At 42.0% G+C, this 20923-nt stretch overlaps 1 protein-coding gene across 16 annotated transcripts in view; it reads right to left on the reverse strand.

Moving 5' to 3' along the window:
- Positions 1 to 20923, reverse strand: part of tenm2a (teneurin transmembrane protein 2a) — a 225268-nt gene that overhangs the window by 61238 nt on the left and 143107 nt on the right. For 11 of the 16 annotated variants that reach the window (XM_055016439.1, XM_055016437.1, XM_055016436.1 and 8 more), the window contains one exon: positions 4413 to 4619. The exons of the other annotated variants lie outside the window; for them this stretch is intronic. In XM_055016439.1, the coding sequence (XP_054872414.1) occupies positions 4413 to 4619 (207 nt within the window). The remainder of the gene's footprint in view (positions 1 to 4412; positions 4620 to 20923) is intronic. 16 annotated transcript variants of the gene reach the window in all.

Here is a 20923-nt window from a genome sequence, read left to right on the forward strand (position 1 = left end):
ACTCCTGGAGAAAACCACAGATTGCTCTGGCGATGCAAACACAAATCTGACTAACCACTGGAACAGCAGCAGTGCACAGCAACGAGTCGTCTGGAGGTAAATGGGTCCAATAAATTAAGATAGGAGACTTAGTCAGATGAATTGTCTGGTTGCTAAACTACAACCCGCAGGTAGGCTAATAGGAACAACCGTTTTACCAGGAACCCGGTCTGATAAAAGACAAAACATGCAACAAGGAAATGGAGCAATTAGTGAGCAGCCAAGCAGATCACATTTTATTCCACTTTATCTTTTCCTCCTTTCTTTCCTCTCCCTTTCACTCGCCGGTGTGTGTAAACAACAATCATGAAAAGATTTCTCTCAACAGCTCTCTGTTTTGTTTTCGCAGCCACTTTTTGTGGAGAAGTCGCTTCTGACTGCTGTTGAAGCCTGACCCAGTTTATTCTGTCCAAGGTCCCCTGGGAGTGGAGATGGAGGGGTTGGAGAGGGGGACGGATGAGGAGGAGGGGGGACCATAGCTGTAAGCTGGTGGGTTTGGCTCGGACTAATCCCTGGAAGTTCATTATGCTCGCCAATTCAAAGAAGCCTCATTCAGTAGAAGGGCATTAGCCTGTCTGCTAACCTGCCATCCCCTGTAAAACACACTGTGCTCGCACACACAAGTGAGAGGCAGGGGCTCACCACACTATATTAATCTCACAGTGTGTGTGTGTGTGTGTGTGTGTGTGTGTGTGTGTGTGTGGCCAGCTGGCAGCAGGATCCAACCAAGGCAAGTTTGTTTTTGCAGCCCTGGATGGGCATACTGTTTATTGACATTTTCTGTGGTTAACAGAGAAAAGTCACAGGGCAGGATGTGCATCTATGTGTGTGTGTGTGTGTGTGTGTGTAGGAAAGAAATGCCCATTCAGCAGTTAAAAAGGGATCATTGCAGGGCTCAGCTCCCACCCCTCACTCCCTCTCACTCCCCCTCTGTCTCTCCATCTCTTTATTTCACGCCCCATATCTCCATTGCTTCCACTTTTTCCCCTCTTTTTTTGAAAAAAAAAAAAACAACCCACAGCACCAACCTTCATTGTTTTTCATGCACCTTGTCTCCGAGCTAATTGCTATGCTCCCCATGTTTTAAAGTGGTATATTCCCATGTGCTGCTGCCGCTTCTGCTTCATACGTCCTCTGTCTCCGAATGTCACATGCTCCTCATTTGTCATTCTTCTCAGAGCTCGGAGGCTGAACACGGAAGAAGGAGAGCTTGAGGTGAATTGCACGCAGAAGCCCCCACATTGGTGACAAAGAGGGTTAACTGTCATACTTTTTTGTTTAAATTACACACAAAATTCCAGTACAAACAGGCACAAAAATAGAGATAAATGTTAACGACATACATTTGCACATGCACACACACACACACACACACACACACATGCACACACATACATCCACCGCCTCGGCCTTGGCTAGTCATCTCTGTCTAATTAGGAGGCAATAATCCGCTAGAGAAGAGTCATCAAATTCAGCCAAAAACAAACACTCTCCATGAGCAGAAATGCATGCGTGCATTTCACCCACACACACATGCATAAGACGATGCGCGCGCAAAAAAAAAAAAGCACAAATCATCCCACTGCTGCGCAAATGTCACCCTTACATAAGCACCATTAGGAAGAACAACATTAGTGGAGAAGAAGGGAATGTGTCTTTGTTGTGCCTTTGTTTCTGTAGATTTGTTTCAACAAAACCATTAAACATTCATTGCTTCGGCAGTGACTTGAGGTGGCTTCCCTGGCAGCGGATAGCTAGCCACTTTAGAAGAGGCTCGGTCTAAAAATAGCTTAGTGTTCCCCATGCATAATGAATGGCCAGAGACAGCGCTAACGCTAGCTCTTTCCAGGAGCGATCTGCTACGCTCCGTTTGGCCGTCTCAGCTCTCCCGGCGTTCCGACGGAGCGTTCCCAGACAGGTGCTCTGAGCCAGACAGTATTCCCATATAAACATTCACAGACCAATTCCCAGCCAATCCTTGGCAACGCCGTTCCGTTCCCATTCACCTGTCATGCTTCACTAGGAAACACAAGTCATGTCTGTCCACCTGTTAGCTTAGGTAATGGTGGACTACTTTGGAGGAACACACACAAACACACACATCCAAACAGCATGCAGCTTCCTGAGGATTATCTCGCTGTGGTCAGTTTCTGCCTGGCTTGGTAAGGCTCATTTCCTGCCCAGCATCCACTCTCTACAGGACCACACCAAACACACACATGCAGACGGCCACGCACATCCACAACACATGCATAAACAATTACTGGTTATAGGTGTTTTATTTGCTCACAGCCTTCCTACATGCCAGTGTATGTTTACGCAGTGCCAGACTGCCACTCTAAACTCATTTAGGTCGATTTTAATGGATGCCCAAAGCCAAGGACTCACTCTGCACCCATTAGATCAGCAGTCCTGGCTGGGAAATGTGGCAATTTGCAATTTCATCTCCATGTTGTTCTCCCTCAGTCCAAATATCTCACCCTCTAAGCTCTCATCAGTTCACCCTTTTTTTGAAAAAGAAAAATTCACATTTCCCCTTTTTCTTCTTTGTGTCTTTTGACTTCTTATGCGTCTTGGTCTCTGTCTCCCTTTTCAGCCCGCTTTCTCCATCTATTTTTACTGGTGCGCTTTGGATGCTTTCTTCTCTCGTTCCTTTTTGATTTTTTCATGCAAGATGTCTCATTAAACAACTTCAAAAGTCAAAGTTTGACTTTCTCTATCTCTGCTCCCATTTGCCTCTTTGTGCCTCTTTTTCCTGCTTCTCTCTCGTTTTTTTTGCCTTTCTTTGTCTCTCTTGCTCGCTGTCTGCGCGTACATGCTCAGCAGAGACTGGAAAGAAGCCCCAGAACAGAAAGTGTGGGTGTATGCGAACAAGAATGAGAGAAAGAGAGAGTGTGCCTGCAAGCCTCACTCTCCCTCTTTGCCAGTGTCTGCCATTAGGGTGTCAGTGGCAGAGTGAATTTATTTGCTGTGCGGTTACTGGGCTAATGATTGATGTTGCCCCAGCAAACAGTAAACCAATTAGAAGGCTGATGTAACGTCATTTTAAAAGCCTCCTAATCACGTTGCTCTTGAACCTGGGACCCGGGCCTTCCCTAATGAAGATTTATACTGGATCAAAGGAGAGCCTAACGCCATTAACAATAGATTGTATTCCACCAAAAATCACATTAGGACTTCTCTGCCCACCCCTCTCCCTCCCATCAGGCCTCTGCTAAATATATCTGCTGATTACAAGTGCAGATGCACAGAGGAATGGAGGAACAGGGGAAGAGCGGGAAAGGGAGGCAGAGAGGGACGGACAGGCAGAGAGTTGGTCCATGGTAGCTAACTGTTGAGAATAAATGTGTGTGCTGATGAACAAACTCATCACTGCAGATGTTTGCATGTGTGTATAAGGCTGTGTGTGTGTGTGTGTGTGTGTGTGTATAAAGCAGAGAGAAATAGTTGTGAGGTGCTGATATAAGCACACAGGGCCTGTAACAGCCAACAAGAGAGAGGCCAGTGATGAAAGAGGAAGCTCAGAGCCAGGGAAACTAACTAGTTTGTCTTTGCTACACTGATCCTCCTGCTGGCACTTAAAATTCATCATCCCCTTACCTTTCACTTTCCGCTGGATTATTGATGTCATATGGAAAATAAGTAGAAGCACACCTACTCAGCGGCAACCAATCTGCACTCTGCACAGTGTCGGGGTTGCTTTCACTTGCATCATTGTTTTCTTTGGCAATAGCTGACAAAGGTGGGAGGGTTACATTTGAATTGTAATCCATTAACAAATCACCAATTGTAGTTGGAAAATTGTCATGAGGGCCACAAAAGAAGTCAAGTTTAGGAGCAGTTTCCTTAAAAAAATCACAGAGCTTTTTTACATACACTCAATGCCACATAATGGATTCTAATTTAATGATGATATATGTATTAAAATATAAGCTGTAAAATTATCTGAACATTAGAAATTTACCCATGAATGACTGCAATTAAACGGTTTATTTGATCTAAATACACCATCCACTACTGACCGATTTTACCTCAAGTCTCCAACTGTACATTTTTATAATCCTCCTACTATTACAAAACAATAAGACCAAACAGACCCTCTTAACTTTGGATTGATTCCAGTGCCCACAAACAAATGCTGACTTCAGAGGAATGCAGAGAAGCAGAAACAAATGCTGAGACGAGAACGAGATGTGACATTAAATTAAAGCGAGGGATCGCTTGGCATTTTCCTGAACAACTAAATCAGATCAGGAAATGGACACATGATGAGGTAATGCAGTGACCCAGGTGATGAACGACATATTGATGTGAAGGTAAAGCAAACGAAGAAGAGAAGAAGAGGATGGAAGTCGAATGGAGCGCTCTCTTACCCGTGGAGGAGGGCTGGGCCCGGAGCAAGTATGAGTCCTCCGGGTGGGGCTCCAGGTGAGAGTGGGTGGAGTTTTTCTCCAGCAGGGGCACCTGGCATTCCCTGATCGGTGGAGACGGGCCGGGGGAGGGGTGGTGGGGAGCGGACGAAGAGGACGGGAGGGACGGAGGGAGCAGGGTGGAGGAAGAGGTTGGAGGGAGTGGACGACCTGGAGGATGGAAGGGACAGAAAAGAGGGCAGAGAAGGACGGAGGGGACGTTAGACAAAACAGATGGCTCTGACTGACAGTGATGCAGAGGCCTGTTCAGAGAGGCAGGTTTAATGAGGTATGTGGATATCTTTGATGAATGTCTTAAAGGGTCAGTTCACTCAAATTACAGAAAATGGTGATTTTCTCTCTGTTAACTCTGGAACTTATCTCTGAATTGCTGCCTCCAACCCATTTCAGCGGCGGGAAGAAGCCATTGGTTTTCACTGGAACTACTTTCGAACAAATATGTAGCTCCCATGAAAACAATGTGTTTTGTGGAGTAACTATATTGAAAAGAAAAGAAAGAAAAAAAAAACTTGGTAAAAAAGCTGCAAAAATCTGGCAGCAAGAGTTCCAGAAAAAGTATGCTTAAAAAGTCTTTCAGAAACTGTAAAAACGGGTATAAAAAAACAGGTTTTAAAAAAATGGTACTTTGGTAGCTTCGTTTTCTTCTTACAGTGTAGAGTTTCTGAGAAAAAAAATACTTTAAATGTGTATGTCTCAAAGTTTACAAACTCTTTCTGCAAAGTGGGATGTAAATAGAAAAGTCTGCATATATCTTAATTGTTTGTAAAATGGATAAAAAAAGACCTGCTGCTGGTTGTATTCAAAGATATCCAGTTAACCCGTAACTAAACTTGCTTCTTGGAACCGCTCCTGATAACGGCAATAAAGCAGCTTGAAAACAAACACAGGATGTTTCTGAGACTCAACACAGAGACAGATTCACACAGAAAGCCTACAGATCTCCTAAACACATTAATGAGCGACAAAGGGAGTTTTTAAGTGCGCACACTGCTGATACTTCAAGAGTTGTTGTGATTTCAGCGCCATTCTCACCAATATTCCATGAATATTTTGTCATGAATTGGTTTATAGACACAAAAATTCTAAAATATTTATTTTTTCTGCTCCATAGAAATGCCAGAAAGAATGCAGTGAGATTTCTGCTACTGTGAATGAAATTAAAAGTCTTTTTGTGCAACAGCAGCTTCTGTAGCCACAGTAGCCATAATTACAAGATAATAATATATACTAAACATTACTATAAGCAGCTTGGAGTCATAAATCAGCCTATTTTTTGTCAGGTATATATTGGTATCTAAGCTACACATCACACCGGACCAAACAAAGCCAGAGTTGCATTTTCAATTAAGCCAGATACACTTTATTCCTCATGAATTCAACTTTTCATTTATAAATGGAGAAATTCACTGTTTCTTCTTCCAAATGTTACACAGTTCCGCTTTAAAAACCAGTGTTGGGAGAAGATTTTCGCGAGGACCTACATCCATTGTATGATTGTCCTCTACATGGGTAAGACAAAAGAAAGTTATCAGCCGAGTCTTTAAATAGTAGGAGCCATGGGATGCGTGGACACAATCAGGCTGTCCCATACACCAGAGAGAGGAAAGAGGGATGGAGAGAATTCACTCTACTCTCCAAAGGTTTGGAATCAAGGACAAAGACAAATCTAATAAATTCTATTTAGAGACGGCTCAAAATATAGAATAATTATGTCTGCCATATTTGCAGCTCAATCAATCAACAATATGGCAAGAATGAGGCCACCGAGTCCAGTCAATCCACCAAAGGGCTCAGGTTATTAGAAGTACTAATTAGATAGGCGACCAAAGACGTTTTAACACAATCACTTATTTTCTCCTGATTCCACATTCCAAAAGAAAAAAAAAAATTATAGCCCTAAGAGCTTGGTGATGTTTTCTTTATGCAGATTAACAAATAACTTTTTTTTTTACTTGTCCTTTACAGCATAAAACCGACTAGCTTGTCTCTAGTTTTACAAACTTCATCCATCATTTTCTTTACTTGCTGAAACCTTCGCCAGGAGAAAAAAAATGGCGAAGCTACAATGCACAGTCTTTCAGGCTCCTTTCCTTTTCATCATCCTCTCTCTTTTCAGAGAGAACAAAAACAGGCAGGAACAGAGGAGGAGAACGACAAAAAAGATCTTGAAGAAAAAGACAAGATAATTGAACATTCATCATCACACTATTTTTCTTTCTTTTCTTCCCTTTCCTTTACTGACGCTTCTTCAGAGAGAACGGATGTGGTGTGATTGTAATTTGACAGCATTCACCTTCCCATCACAGAGTATTGACAGAAATCAAAATCTGTAAAGGCCATGATAGGCCGATATTGCTTGCATCAGGGAAACAGAACCTGAGCGAGGGGATGGGAGGGAGGGGGAAAGATCAATGGAGACATCATTTAAAAAAAGCAACAAAAAAAAACAACCGGTTGGACGTAGTTGTTGGCTAACTTGCCCTTCTGTGCTGTATCAAAATGAAATGCATTAATCATGGAGAATACGTGTTCGACTCCAGGTGCTGTCATGGCTTTGTGGAGATGCATTTGATAGAAACAGAGGCAGAATGATGCTCTGTCCTGCTGTCCGAACTGCTCCAGCTTAGAGCTTTGCGTCATGGAAACCAGAGCTCGGATCGATCCACAGCCCCGCGTTAACTACACCCCAGAGAGATGCCAGCCTTGTCTTCTGTTTAGGTATGTGTGTGTGTGTGTGTGTGTGTGTGTGTTTGTGTGTGTGTGTGTGTGTGTGTGTGTGCGCGTGTGTGCGTGTGTGTGTGTGTGCGTGTGTGTACGGTCAATCTCATCTGAGCAAACAGAGAAAAATGGATAAACAATGGCAAAGTAAACACTGTGGCCGACAGAAGGGAAAAAGGAGATGGACAGGGAGGGACAGGGAGGGACGGTGAGAGACGGATGGCGAGGAGAGACAGTGAGGTCACCGGGGTAACCAAAAGGGGGATGATAGAAATGGAGAGGAGAGAAATGGTCGGAGAGAGAGAAAAGGAGGACAGAGAGGAGAGAGGACAGTCCAGAAGCTATGAGCTGACAAAACTTATTGCCAATAAAAAAACGGTGGAGAAAGCAATAGAGGAGGGGAATTAGGCAATAAGAGGGGACTGAGCAAGATGGAGGACAGAGGGGTAAAAAAAAAAAGGAATAAAGAGGTGAAGAGGGAATATGTAAAAAAAAAAATGATCTAAATGAATCAATCATTCAAAGGAAGGCGAGGAACGATGCGGCTATTTGCATATTTCACAAGGCCTGTAATGAGGCTATTGGTGACAATGAGAGATCAGCGTGTTCACCTTTACTGCATGTTTTTATCACAATTCTGTGCATGCCTCTGCTCTCGTGCACACATACGGGCTATGTGTATGTACTTATTAATATTCTAAATGACTTTAATTACAAAAAAAGGAAAAATTGCACTAGTTGGCCAAAAGCAATTAAGGGAACTTTAATCTCCTTAGCAATTATGCTGTGGGGCATCCTTAACTCAGTCATTTCTGTCCGCTACATTTCTAGAAAGGTCAGTGGAAATTGCTTTGTGTTATTAGAACAAAGACTTGGCAATGAGCTCACGTGGTCCTCTTGACGATTTGTTTCATCGCTATCCTTCAGCCGCCTCCCCGGCCATCTGTATACATCTCTCAATCCTTCACTCGGAGCCTTTAAATCTACAGTTCTCTCGCAAGTGTTGATTAGTGTGAAAAAGAAGTTATCGCGGAGGGTGGGGGGGACAAGAAAAGAAAAAACAACAAAATCTCGGCATCCTAAGACTCTCGCGCTGTATTAAAAGCATTAGCAGTGTCCCTTGGTGATTTGACAACAATGTAAAAACAACACAATCATCATTAGATAGGCTTTGACTTGCTTGTGTGACTCATGCAAGTGTCGTTGCTGTGCTACTGTATGTGTCTACTGAAGCAGCTCAGTGCGAGTTTTGTTTAATCTACTGTTTCTACATGAAGCCATCCCATACTGTGCAATGGCATTAAACACGAGACGTAATTTCTACCTCTTCTCTTCTCTTCGTCCTTGCTTTCTATTTCTATCCCTTCCTCCCTCCCTCCCTCCCTCCCTCCTGCTTCAGTCCGTCCATCCGTCCCCCCATCTGGCTGAGGTGAGGAGTGGTAGGCCGATGAGAGGAGAGTGGAGTCGAGCAAGGGTTGGAGCGACAGCTGGAGCCCAGTCAGACAAGGAGAGACAAATTACCCCTCTAACGAGAGCCATTCATCATCTCTTCATCTCTCCCTTCTTTCATCCCTCTCTTCATCTCACACCTCTACATGAAATACAGTGCACCTGGATAGCAACTCTGGATGTTTTTTTTTTTTGTTGTTGACCAAAAAAAAGTACAAAAAAAACCACAGATCCACCATGTGACTTGTTCTCATTTTGCTACTCCTCCTGTGGTGCTGAGTAAATCCACACGTGCTTCTATAAAGAAAGTAACGGGGGTAAACAACGAGATGAGGGGCGACGCGGAATGATTGAATGAGCCGTGCGCGGTGCAAAAGGGAGGAAAAAGAAGCGACACACCCATGCTGGCACATGCAGAGACTCATTACCATGGCTGCTGTCAGCACAGATGTTGGACTGAGGGGGAGCTGTCAGTCAGTGTGTGTGTGTCTAACTATACACGTACATGTGTGTGTGTGTGCATGTGTGATAGTGCCTGACAGTGATCTGAGGGCTATTTAGACAGCTGCTGACACAATGAGCCCTTTTCTCTATTTATCTATACAGTGCAGTCTGTCTCCTCCATCTCATCTCTCTTCCTGTTCCTCCCTCCCTGCCTTTTTCTCAAGTCCTCGCCTCCTCTTTCCTCTTATTCATTGCTTTTTAATATTTCACATTTAGTTCGACTGTGGCAAGACGCACACCTGTTGTTGCCTTGTATGTGTGAGCAACAAATGGATGTCGCAGCCTATCCAGGAACTGGTCTCCTTCTGCTTTATTCAGCAAATGTGTTCTCCCACAGCCTCTACCTCGCCGTTTTTTTATTCTCCTTTTCTAATCAGTGCCATCGTGGAAAATGAGTGATAAAATGAGTAAAGAGGGAAGGGAGAGATGACAAGATGATTCAACAGACGTGTTTTAATTAATAAAGTTGGGCTTTCATAGCCTAAAGAGACGATTGTATCGCTGGCTCTTTCTTTGATGTGTAACAGAGTGTCTGGGTTCTTCTCTGGCCTAGAGCTCTCCTCTGCTCGCGCTCAGTTCCTCTCTTTCATCTCGCCTGCATCACTTCATGGCTTCACGACTATGGGGCCCCTCTTCCTGAAGGCAGGCAGATCCTCCAAACACACACAAACAGCCGGGAGCTGAGACTGAAGATGCCTTCCAGTTGGGAGAAAAGGTGCTATCCAGATTTGCAGCTTCACACTGTTCTGTTCTACACTGCAGCATTTCTCGATTTCAGCTTTTTAAATTCCTTTCTGAATAACAATCAAGGCTCATCATTTTCAACAGATTTCCACTGAAAAATAATCAGATTTTCACCCGATTTTCACCTAAATGTGTGTTCTGTTCACCCAGAAGTTGTCACTTCCGATGCACTGTAGCCTGCATGTTCTATTCATTTGAACTGACGTTTAACTGGATGTTACTAAACAATATTAAGTGGATTTAAACAAGTCGAATTTGCATTAATCAGCTGTCAGTTTCAGTCATTTATCTATTCATTTTAGCATGCTCGTTAGGCCTCTGCAAGTTTAGAAACTATTTTTGTTCTCTCGACAACACGCATTCTTCAGGTATTGGAGCTATCTAAATATGATTTCAGATTTTCACTGAAACACCCAAATTTCCACCTAAACGTGTTCTGTTTGCTTCTCTGCACCAAAAATTTGTCATTTCTGATGCACTATAGCCTACATGTTCTAATAATTTGAGCTGACATTTAACTGGATGTTACTAAACAATATTAATACATATAAGTGGATTTAAACAAGTCGAGTTTACAACGAACTGCTGTGAAATTCAAATATTTATCCATTTATTTGAACTTGCTGTGTAGGCCTCTGTGCAAGTTTAGAAACTGGTTTTTATTCTCTCTCCACAACACATATTCTTCAGGTGCTAGAGCTATCTAGAAATGTACCACATTATTATTTTCTCCTTTAGAAAGTGCTCCCTGGCTGGGAATAACTGGCTTACAGTAAATTATGTCCTTATTTTTCTTGTAAACAGCTCAGAATATGCTTTGTGTTACAGAAAGCGAAGAGGAAAATAGAAGAAAAATCTCCAATCCGGAAGCAGTTACTGGCTGTTTTTTTTTTTTCTTTTTTTTGCTTCTGTCACATTTTCACTCACTGTGGGCTCATCATTTTTTTCTGCAATACAAAGTCCTGCACTTCTATTAAAACAGCACAGCCATGGCTAAAAGGAGAGAGAATTTTAAAAAAAGTATTTTGTTTGGTATGACACAGTTGTAATACCATGAATCATGAAAAAGAAAATACAAATTTTTCAAAATTTTGAAAAAAAATGCATCATGCTATAGATATTTAACCATTCCTACATTTACAATCTCTTTTTCCACACTGCTACTGCACATCTTCTCCAGAAAGACGTATCTCCAAGCTGAATGTATTTTTCAACATCTGGCTCTTCTGTGTGCTATTTCTTTTTAACCATGCATGCACTTATTTTATAGATCAAGTATCTCTCTCATTTGTTTCCATACCTGTCTTCTCTCTGCTCAGTGTAAATGTAACAGGGTCAGTAGCGCAGCAGTGGTTGTGGGTTAAATATACATGAATTGTTGTATTAGTAAGATATAATATACCATATATATTTAATTGTTCTTCTATTGTTATTATGCTATGACGCCATCTTATGAATTAGTTTTTCCCGCCTTACCTCTCCTCTTTTGTTTATGTGTTCTGAGAGAGAGGAGTACAAGTCTTGTGTGACGAAAGACTTTGTGTGTCTGTTTATCGACTGTAAAGGGCTGTAATAAACAAAGATCGCCTCCAAAAAAACATCTGTGTCGACTGAATTAATACAACGCAAAAAAGAGAAGCCATCGGTTACATAAACACAGCCTGCATTTCAAACTAAAAGTCCCAATGAGCAAATCATGGCTTCTCAGTTGCACCAAGCAGCGCAGAATTTTAATTTTTTTGCAGAGTCTTTTAAGTATAAATGATTTATTTTTGGTGATTTCTAATATGAGAACAGTAGAATAAAGTAATTTGACGAAATACCATTATTTAAGCTTATATTTGGATCATTTACTCATCAGAACTGCAAATCACACACGATTACTTCAAAATCCTACAATTCTTTTTAACTGATTTTGTTCTGGTAAATGGCGGAATTTTGGCACTTTTAAAAAACATAATATCCCTTTCAAACCTGTCAGTGGGTTTTGGGGGTTCAGAGTATTAATACAATAATTGCTCATTTTAAAACCCAGTATTTATCCAAAATTTGCATAATGGACTTTTTAAAGTCTGATTGATTTTCATCATCACCTTTTTTTTTTTAAATCAAAGCTTCTAATAATGAGTTCTCTTTGAAGAAAAAAGACTTAACAAAGTGTCAAATTTGGAAAATCACGACCAACTCAACAGGATGTGCACAAGAAGAACCATCTGCAGAGCAGAGAGATGAAAAGATAAAGGCAGAAAACCTCTAAAGATCTTCGGCGTGTTCCATATTTTCAATCACAAATCAAACCCCACCTCTGTGAAAAATGGCACTGAGGTCATTCTGCAGTAATAGGTTCGGATGATTAGTGACCTCTTAACAATATCCTTTGGCCTTCACACAACGTGAAGTGCACAGGAGTAATGGAGACTAATTACTAACTAATATGAACCAAAGTTTCAACAGAAAGGATGGAAAAAAGGATGAAAGGATGAAAACTAGATAATGAACTGAATAAAAATGCAGAACGTCTCATCGATTTTATGACTCGTTCAATGAAATAATAGAGACAGACCTTTAAAACTGTTTGAAAGTCGCAATGTTGTACAAGACCTTGTGTAACATAGTGTCGACCAACTGTTTTAATTTAGTAATAAAATCATATATTTATTCATGAACAGCCTGTATTGACATTCAGACCCTGCAAACCCACTATACACAGATGGAATGGACAGCTGAAGATGTACAATGCATCCAAAGGCTTAAACACAACCGGATTGAGTGAAGACTGTAAAAGGTGCAGGCCAAAGTTGACTCTACATTCAAAATGTTCCCTTATTTGAATTTGTACAAGCTACACAACCCAGAAAATAACTGAACAAATGATGCATATCCACATATAGCGCATACACATGGACACACATTTACATTCACACAGTCACATACATACAACCCTCGGCATGAATTCTAGCACAACATTTCTCAGTAATTCCAACATGTGGTTCAGGAGGTCGTTCCTCACTGCTGTCTTCACTCGAGAGGCAGTCGTTTTTTTATTTATGTTGAGAGGAGGAGAGATGAGGACAGACTTAACCTGACACTGAGCAATACACTCAACCTTTACCCCCCCCAGGCACGAATGCAGTCCTGGGTCTATCTGCATTTGCTAATTGAAACATGCCTTCCTTCTTACTGGTATGTGCAAATTGCTATGTGTGTGTGCGTGTGTGTGTGTGCGTGTGTGTGTGTGTGTGTGGCTACACCTAGCATTAGGATGCTACAACACACTCATGCTGTCCACTGTCAGAGATGTCCACTGTGTAACTTGGGGCAACCAAGGAGGCTGCATTACCATATAAATTACATCCATGTTGTTGCTGCTGCTGCTGCTGCGGATTGATGGTTTTGTTATGGATTCTACGCATCGGACCCTCATTGAAAACAATCAAAATAAATAGCCTCCTCCTCCCACATAAATGCAAACACACGCACGGACGCATGAGCCAGCACACTTGGCTTACAGGTGCACGTGAAAACACAAAACCTGCACAGACCCTCAACCCAAGGTGCAGGGGGGGTAGACAACTGTCCTCTCAGCATCCTATTACCTCTAAACATGCTCTGTAATGACTGAAAGGTGCAGATCAACGATGGAGGAAATCAAAATCTTTCTGTGTTGGTGTGGAATTTACAAAACGCTCAACGATGCATCTGCTTTTTGCTGCTGTGCTGAGTTCACTAGGCTGCCCAAAGCCTATGAATGATTCAGTCTGACATAAATAATACACATCTGAAACAAAATAACATTCCAACATGGGTAGATAATAAGAGTACCAAACAAAAAACAGAAAAAATATAGTTTTTTTTTTTTACCACTGAATACATGATGGAGTTTAAAAAAAAAAAAAACTAAATTATTTCCAGGTTTGCCATTCTTATTATAAAATACAGTGATAGTAACTTTACAGTACCAAACTATACTTTTCAAAAAAACAGAAGAATCAAATCCAAGCATATCAAATAGTTGGAAATAGATTTTATGACCTCAGCAAGGGTGCTTCCATATTTTCTCACTCGAGAGAAGGGTTGGGAGTGACATATGGACAAATTCCTTGATTACTGGAGATAACACTGGGTCTCGGCACTTAGCGAAGACACTAATAAAACAACAGAAACCTGCCGGCAGCTTTGGACAGACCTTCTTAGATTTATATTGTATCTAGAAGACCAATATCTGTGTCTTTGTTACTTGTACTGGAGAAAGCTTTTAGATGCTGCAGCACAGAAATCAGCAAGATGAAAACCTGTGCAGCGAGTTCTTTCCTCCAATCTGCCGCACTCGTGGAAAGTTTAGTGACATGAGGAAAAATTGTGAAATTGTGTGGTCACGACTTAGGGGAGGATTAATATGCTTCAGTTAAATTTCAAGTCAAGATATTCACCTGCATGTTGTGTTACAAAAACTGGTGAGTTCCAGTTAATTTAAGTTAAAAACCAGCTTCGATTAAAGCTGCAATTAATGTTTACTAGAAGATTAAAGTGAGGCCGGCGCACTGTTCTGACAAAGATCAAGGTGAGAATTTGGAAAGAAAAATGCTTTGCCTAAAATAACAAAAATGAACTCGCTGCTCAAAGCATCTTCACGACTAATTAGCACTAAAATATGAGTCTTCGAAGCCTAAATTAAATGTTTACACCAATGTGAGACATCCCAAATTTACACACAGCTATTGTAGTCATGTCTCTAGCACACAATCATTCTGTTCTGGATAGAAAAACGTCTTTATATTCATTTGGGAAGATCACAATTCATGAAATTTTGAGAGACAAGGCTCCGAGCGAAAACAAAACTACACTACCCACAATCATCTGAAAACACTACAGTCAAGAAAAATCAAATGCATTCAGAAATTGCACATAAAAGAAAACACGAGAAATGTGAAAGCACACAGAGACGCACATTTCCTAGCATTCTGTAGATGCTCACGCTTTCATATTCACACATGCTCAGGTGCCCACACAAATACCTATTCAACCATCCGCCAATTGCTGCAGATGCTACGACAAAGTAGTTCCATAACAAGCACAAAAAAGGACAGAAAACAGCTGAAAAACAAAGACGAAAATTAAAGGAAGGAGGGGAAAATGATTTATAAGAAAAAGAGATGAGAGAAAGATGAAGATGGGAAGTCATCCGTATTTGTTTGGTGCATGCATGGATCTGCTAGTTTGTGACCTTGTGCGGATAGAGATAGCGCTTTGTATTGTGATGTCATGAATAAAGACAATTTCAATGAAATTGTCTTCCTTTGTGTGTGATGTTACATTATGTGTGTGAGGCTGTGAGGCTGAGTCAGCACGGTCTCCTTTGACAATATGCAAACACATGCATGCACACACAGAGAGCCCCTGGTATCCTCTATGTTGGGATTAGCCAAAAGTGGGGTGATGTATTTAGAGCCAGTGGATAATGACTGTACTGTGGCCTGTTGCTGAGAAAAACCTCTACTGTCTTTGATGTTCTGTAGTCGCTATTTATAGTATCAGCAGAAAAAAAGGACTGAGCGCTAGAAAACAGTAAGCCACATTATGTTCTCCCTAACTAGCTTTCTGTTCAGCATTGTTCTCCCTCTCAAGGTGAACAGGCTCCGCTCTCCGGGCAAAATTTATACCTTTTGCACCTCGATTTGGATACACTCTGCTCCTCAGCGCTGTGAGTGCTATTCAGGTGCAGTTTGCCGTCGTCTTGCTTTTGTGGCACGAGTGTTTTGCAAATAATAGGAGGAGACACAATAGAATCTCACTGACTCCACATGATTTGACAAAGGTGCTGTCAATTTGCGAGGGCCATTGTCACAGAGATAATTCTCTCCTTTTAACAAAGGAAAGAAAAACTTAATCAACCTGTATTATAAATTTGAGGAAAAACAGGCAAACTGCAAAGAACTGTAAAGGGTGTCTTCACTGTTTTTTTGTTTAGGGATTAAAAAAAAAAAAAAACTGAAAGAAAAGAAGCGTAGGTGCAAAAAATAGATGACCACGACATTGGGCTCTTTTGTACCACAAAAGATGCAACAAAAAAGCAGTGTGGTCGTTAAAAAGATGAATTTGTTGACGCATACACATGACGCAAGCTTGTATTACACAATATTTCTTTTGTGCAACTTTTAGTTATTTTCCTCCAAAGCTGTTTTAATCACGTCAGCTATTTCACCTTTACATACATTTCTTTAAATAGGTCATTATTACAATTTATCATAATAGACATCCAATTTATTTTCACAGTTTGACTTTAATTCTGGAGCTCAGTTAATGGAATTGACATTTTGGAATATTACTTTTTTTTGGATATCAGACAAATCTTTTGGCAGAACTGCCCCTTTTGCACTCTTCTTCACTTGCTGAATGTGCTTCGGAGGTGAGGTTAATCACTGATTGCATTATTAGCTGCTGCCTTAGTAAATCAGATGTTAATTACATGCAGATTGCAAGCTCAAACAGAATGAATGGTGCAGCACAAAGTTGCACCGCACTGCCATGGATGGAACATAAATCTATCCCGGCCTTCCTCCTCACTGTGTCTAGCCCTTTAAAGTTGCTTTCATCTATCTACCTACCTACCTACCTACGTGTCTGTCTGTCTGTCTGTCTGTCTGTCTGTCTGTCTGTCTGTCTGTCTGTCTGCAGAACATGCAGTTGTCATACAGCATTACAATTAGCACAGCTTGCATCAGCTGACATCAGCTGACTCAGAGGGATCTGGAAGTCCCCATGCTAATGGACTTCACATGGAGTGTTGTGCGTCTCCGTGTATGCCTAAGTGTGTATTTCGGAGCGCTTGTTTGTGGTCCCATTTTGCACAAACACTCTCTTGCAAACGTGATGCAACTCCCCAAGGCACAACCTGCAAAACCCTTTCAGCTCATAAACAGTTGTGCCCAGCCAAGCAGAGGCAAAAGCCTTTACTAGGCATCGGAGGAAACAGGCGGCCCAGTCAAATGTTCACCGTTCGACTATTAGCCTCACCCCTCACTATGAACTACAGACCTCGGAGACAAATAATAAATGCTAATCTTTGTAGGACGAAGCCAAGTCAGTCAGTTTAAGCTGAGAGCGTTGAATGAGATTTTTAATTACTGCATGACCTGGGGTATATTAGCGCATATTAATGAGGATCATTAACCTAGAGGTAACTAAGACCCCTCCTCCTTAACTACAACTGATAGCACCTCTGCTGTCTGATGCTAAACTGTCAGTGTGTGCACGTGTGTGTGCATGCATGTGTGTGTTTTTAGAAAATATTTCATAGTTGGCTTATTCTACCTTTCCTAATAGACCGCATGTCCTTGGTAAAAGGAAATAACTGAAGTAAAGTCTTTTACAGTTGAGGAATTTTTCAGCTGAAAGTATGAACTCTAGGCTAAAAAAACAAACAGTGTTGAATACAGAACCTTGGCTTGTAACTTTTATGTTTTTGTGCCCATTTGCTGCAGATGAAGCATGGCAGGGGCAGACACTGTAGAATTTTTCATCTGTCTTTTATGCAGCCTCACACACACAATTTTTTTTTACAATGGACAGAAAGTAGCTACGGCACAGAATAAAATGACAGACGAGGAAAGAGCAAAGAACAATTTCAATTGACATATGCAAAGGTCAAGGTAATTTCAATGGATAAAGAAGACAAACAGGGAAAAAAAGGAGGAAGTTTTTGAGGTTGAGGAGGAACAGCGGAAGTCTAATTTTGCACCCCCTGCAGTGTAAATGTCAGCGACGATGCTGACGTCATCCAACCATTGTTTCTGAAACCCCACCCCGTCACTTTTCTCCAACCACATGTGCCAGCTTCAGCCTGGTAGTGCCATTACACTGCAGTCTCAGTGGTACAGAGACAGACGCTTTTATCTCAGAAGAGGGCAGACCGGCCGTATTTGGCTTGTAACACACACACACACACACATATTCACAAACTCATTCATGCACAGATGCCTGTGCAAAGACACACACACACACACACACACACACACACACACACACACACACACACACACACACACACACACACACACACACACACACACAGAAGCACACACATACACTTTTTTATCTCTTACTTTGTCCATTTCTCTCCACTCTCCTTTCTCAGCAGTTTATCCTTTCATCTTTACATAACTGTGAGGTCCCTCTGTGACCTGCTCTAAAAGTAGTTGTTCCACAGTATGCACACGCAACACCGCTAATCCGCAGTGCAGAGACCCATCCACCTGAGGCTCATTTCCCACTCCAAATCTATCTCATATCTCCACTCACATCAATATTCCAAGTGGAATACAATACCAATAAGATAATGAGCAGAGGGCCGGTGTGAGGAGACTCAGTCGCACTGATACATACACACATATAGCACTTATACTATAACATATACAGAGCAACACAGCAGAGGGAACAGGGCTCCTTTGTGCTGTGAATCCAAGGAAAGAATGAGACCCATGTTGTTGAGAGTTCTGGGTGGTTATATGCACTATGGAGGCAATCACTTGAGCAGTGAGCTATTCTGTCTTGAGCTGGTATGGCATAATGGGGCATAATACTGCTCTCTGGTAGCCATTTACATTATATAATCTGTAAGTGTAATATGGCTGAATGCACCAGATAGTGTTTGCACTGTGCTTGAATTTAGACTATGGAAAGTGGGGCTGTGGTACGTTTTATGCAAATTGTGTGTTTGAGCGTGTGCAATAGCTCAGTGTGTGTGTATGCATCTTCCTTCAGTACACCGTGCATTAATTGCCATTCCCAGTGGTCGTCAAGAGAGCGCAGGAGTCCTGTGGGACATCTGCACCTTCATTAGACTCTACTGATCATCACACTGCAGTACCAAGAGAGGGCCTGTTCCCCTCTTTCATCACTCCTTCTTCACTTCACTACTCCCTCGCCTCTCTCCCATTTCTGCCACTCCTCGCTATTTCTTTATACGTTGCATTATTTCTCAACCAGACCCTGCAGTGTTGTATTCTTTACAGACTATCTTCGTGGCATTTCTGGCCTTATTAGGCCGCTGCAGACAGAGAAAGAGAGAAAGAAGGATTGGAAAAAGTGAGAAAGTTCTAGAGGAGCTGGACTTGAACATGCTCGCCCTCCTAAACCGCTGCTCCGCTGTGTATCCTTCTCCCTCGATTTGTAATGGCTTATGATTTCACCGCCTCCCCTCTCATCCTTCAATATTTCTGTCACCCCTCTACCCCCCGTTCTGCACTTCCTCTCCCCCCTCATTTCACACGTTCTTTCGCATTTTCATTCCCATCAGCCTTCCTTTCGTCATTATCTCTCAGTTAATACTTCTTACTGTCTCGGTCCCGGTGCAAGTGGTTCTTACCCCCAGGGGGTAGGTTCGCTCTCACTCCACAGACCCCTGCAGACATGTAATGCACCCCCTCCTCCGACTCATCCCACCTCTCTCTCCCTAACTCCCCCTCTCTCTCCCTCTCTCTCCCCTCCTTTTCTCCGCAGTGGTTGAGAGACGCCAGCTGGAGGAAACAGAGAGAAATGTGCCCAATTACAGCATTGGGAACTGAAAGTTGGCTAATTAACTCTAATTCGCTAACAAACTGGTTTTTCACCAAGAATCATCTCTCTCTGTCACATGGCATACACATGCACGAGAATCTGCATTAGCATGCACTGCCAAATTAAAAAAAAACTAAACAAAACTAGAAAATGCGTAGACATCCATCTCACATCCACACAAGTGCAGGTACACATGCACACAAACACAAAAGTAAAGAAAAAAAGAAGGTGCACCCACTCTTTTCCCATTTCCACACATACACATGCCCACACGAACGCACGCAGACCCACTTGCTCAGCTGTATTTACTGCAAGGGCAATATGTTGATTACGTTAGAGTGGCTGATTATTGCACAGTGACAGTAAAGGAAACAAATGTCTTTCATAGGCAGGCATCTATCTCTGCGAGAGGGCTTCGAGCTATAGACTGGAGCGGCAAATGACTGCGCTGTATCCAGCTATGACAGACAAAAGAAAGAGTGCAGGAAGAGGAGGAAGGGGGGAAAATAAAAAAAGAAAAGAAGAGAGCGATTGCACAAATGAGGTGCAGGGAGAACAGAAAAAAAGTCAGAGGAGCCTCAGATGGAGAGGAGAAAATGGAAGAAATAAAGGATGGTATAAAAAATGGAAGGAGAGGCGAGGAGATGGTGTGAGGAGATGGGTAAAGAATGATTCTCTGGATTTTGCACTGAACCTGTAAAGCATTTTTTTTCCCTCCTACAACTGGATAATGGTGGTTAGAGGGGAAAACAATAGGTTTATGTGGAGCAAAGATGCTATCTGGGGTAAAACACAGACACATGCTGTAGGATGTTTCATTACTTATAGACTGTATAGGGAATTAAAGGCAGCATTTGGAGCAAAGAGCTTGTCAGTGTTGAGTTATCAGAACAGGTGTCCAATGGGTGCAACTTCTTTAAAGTGGCATTGTGATTCTGCAGCTACACACACAGTATATATGAGTAGGAAGGATAAAAGCATCTCTTAAAGCCATTGTTAGTGAGTCAGGATATCCTCTCATCCCTCTCAATGAATCGTGAAATCCTCCTAGATTACCAGACATGATAAGCAGCTTCTCACATATGTGTGTGATAATACACGTATGTACATAGGAGGAAGACGCACACACACAGTCAACACAACAGAACAGATGGTTTTAAATGGGGAAATGCCACTTCTCAGCTCCTGCCAAGCCATTTACTTGCATTCCTCTCCCTCGCTTCCCTCTTTGACCACTCTCTTCTCTTCCAATAAATTTCTGCTCCGTGCCTTCCTCTCCAACTCTACCTTTCTCATTGATTCCCCTCGCAATGAGATTGATAGTTACTCTTCTTCTTCTCGCTCGCTCTGTTTCTCTGATCCACCTCCTTTTCATTTTCCACTTGCTCCATCTCTGTCCCTCTCTCACACCTCATTAGTAATGCTAATACCCCAAGTAATAGAGGACACCATTCAGCGTACGTGTGTGTATGTGTGTGTGTATG

The sequence above is a fragment of the Amphiprion ocellaris genome, chromosome 13 (assembly GCF_022539595.1).
Source record: "Amphiprion ocellaris isolate individual 3 ecotype Okinawa chromosome 13, ASM2253959v1, whole genome shotgun sequence".
NCBI classification, from domain to species: Eukaryota; Metazoa; Chordata; class Actinopteri; family Pomacentridae; genus Amphiprion; species Amphiprion ocellaris.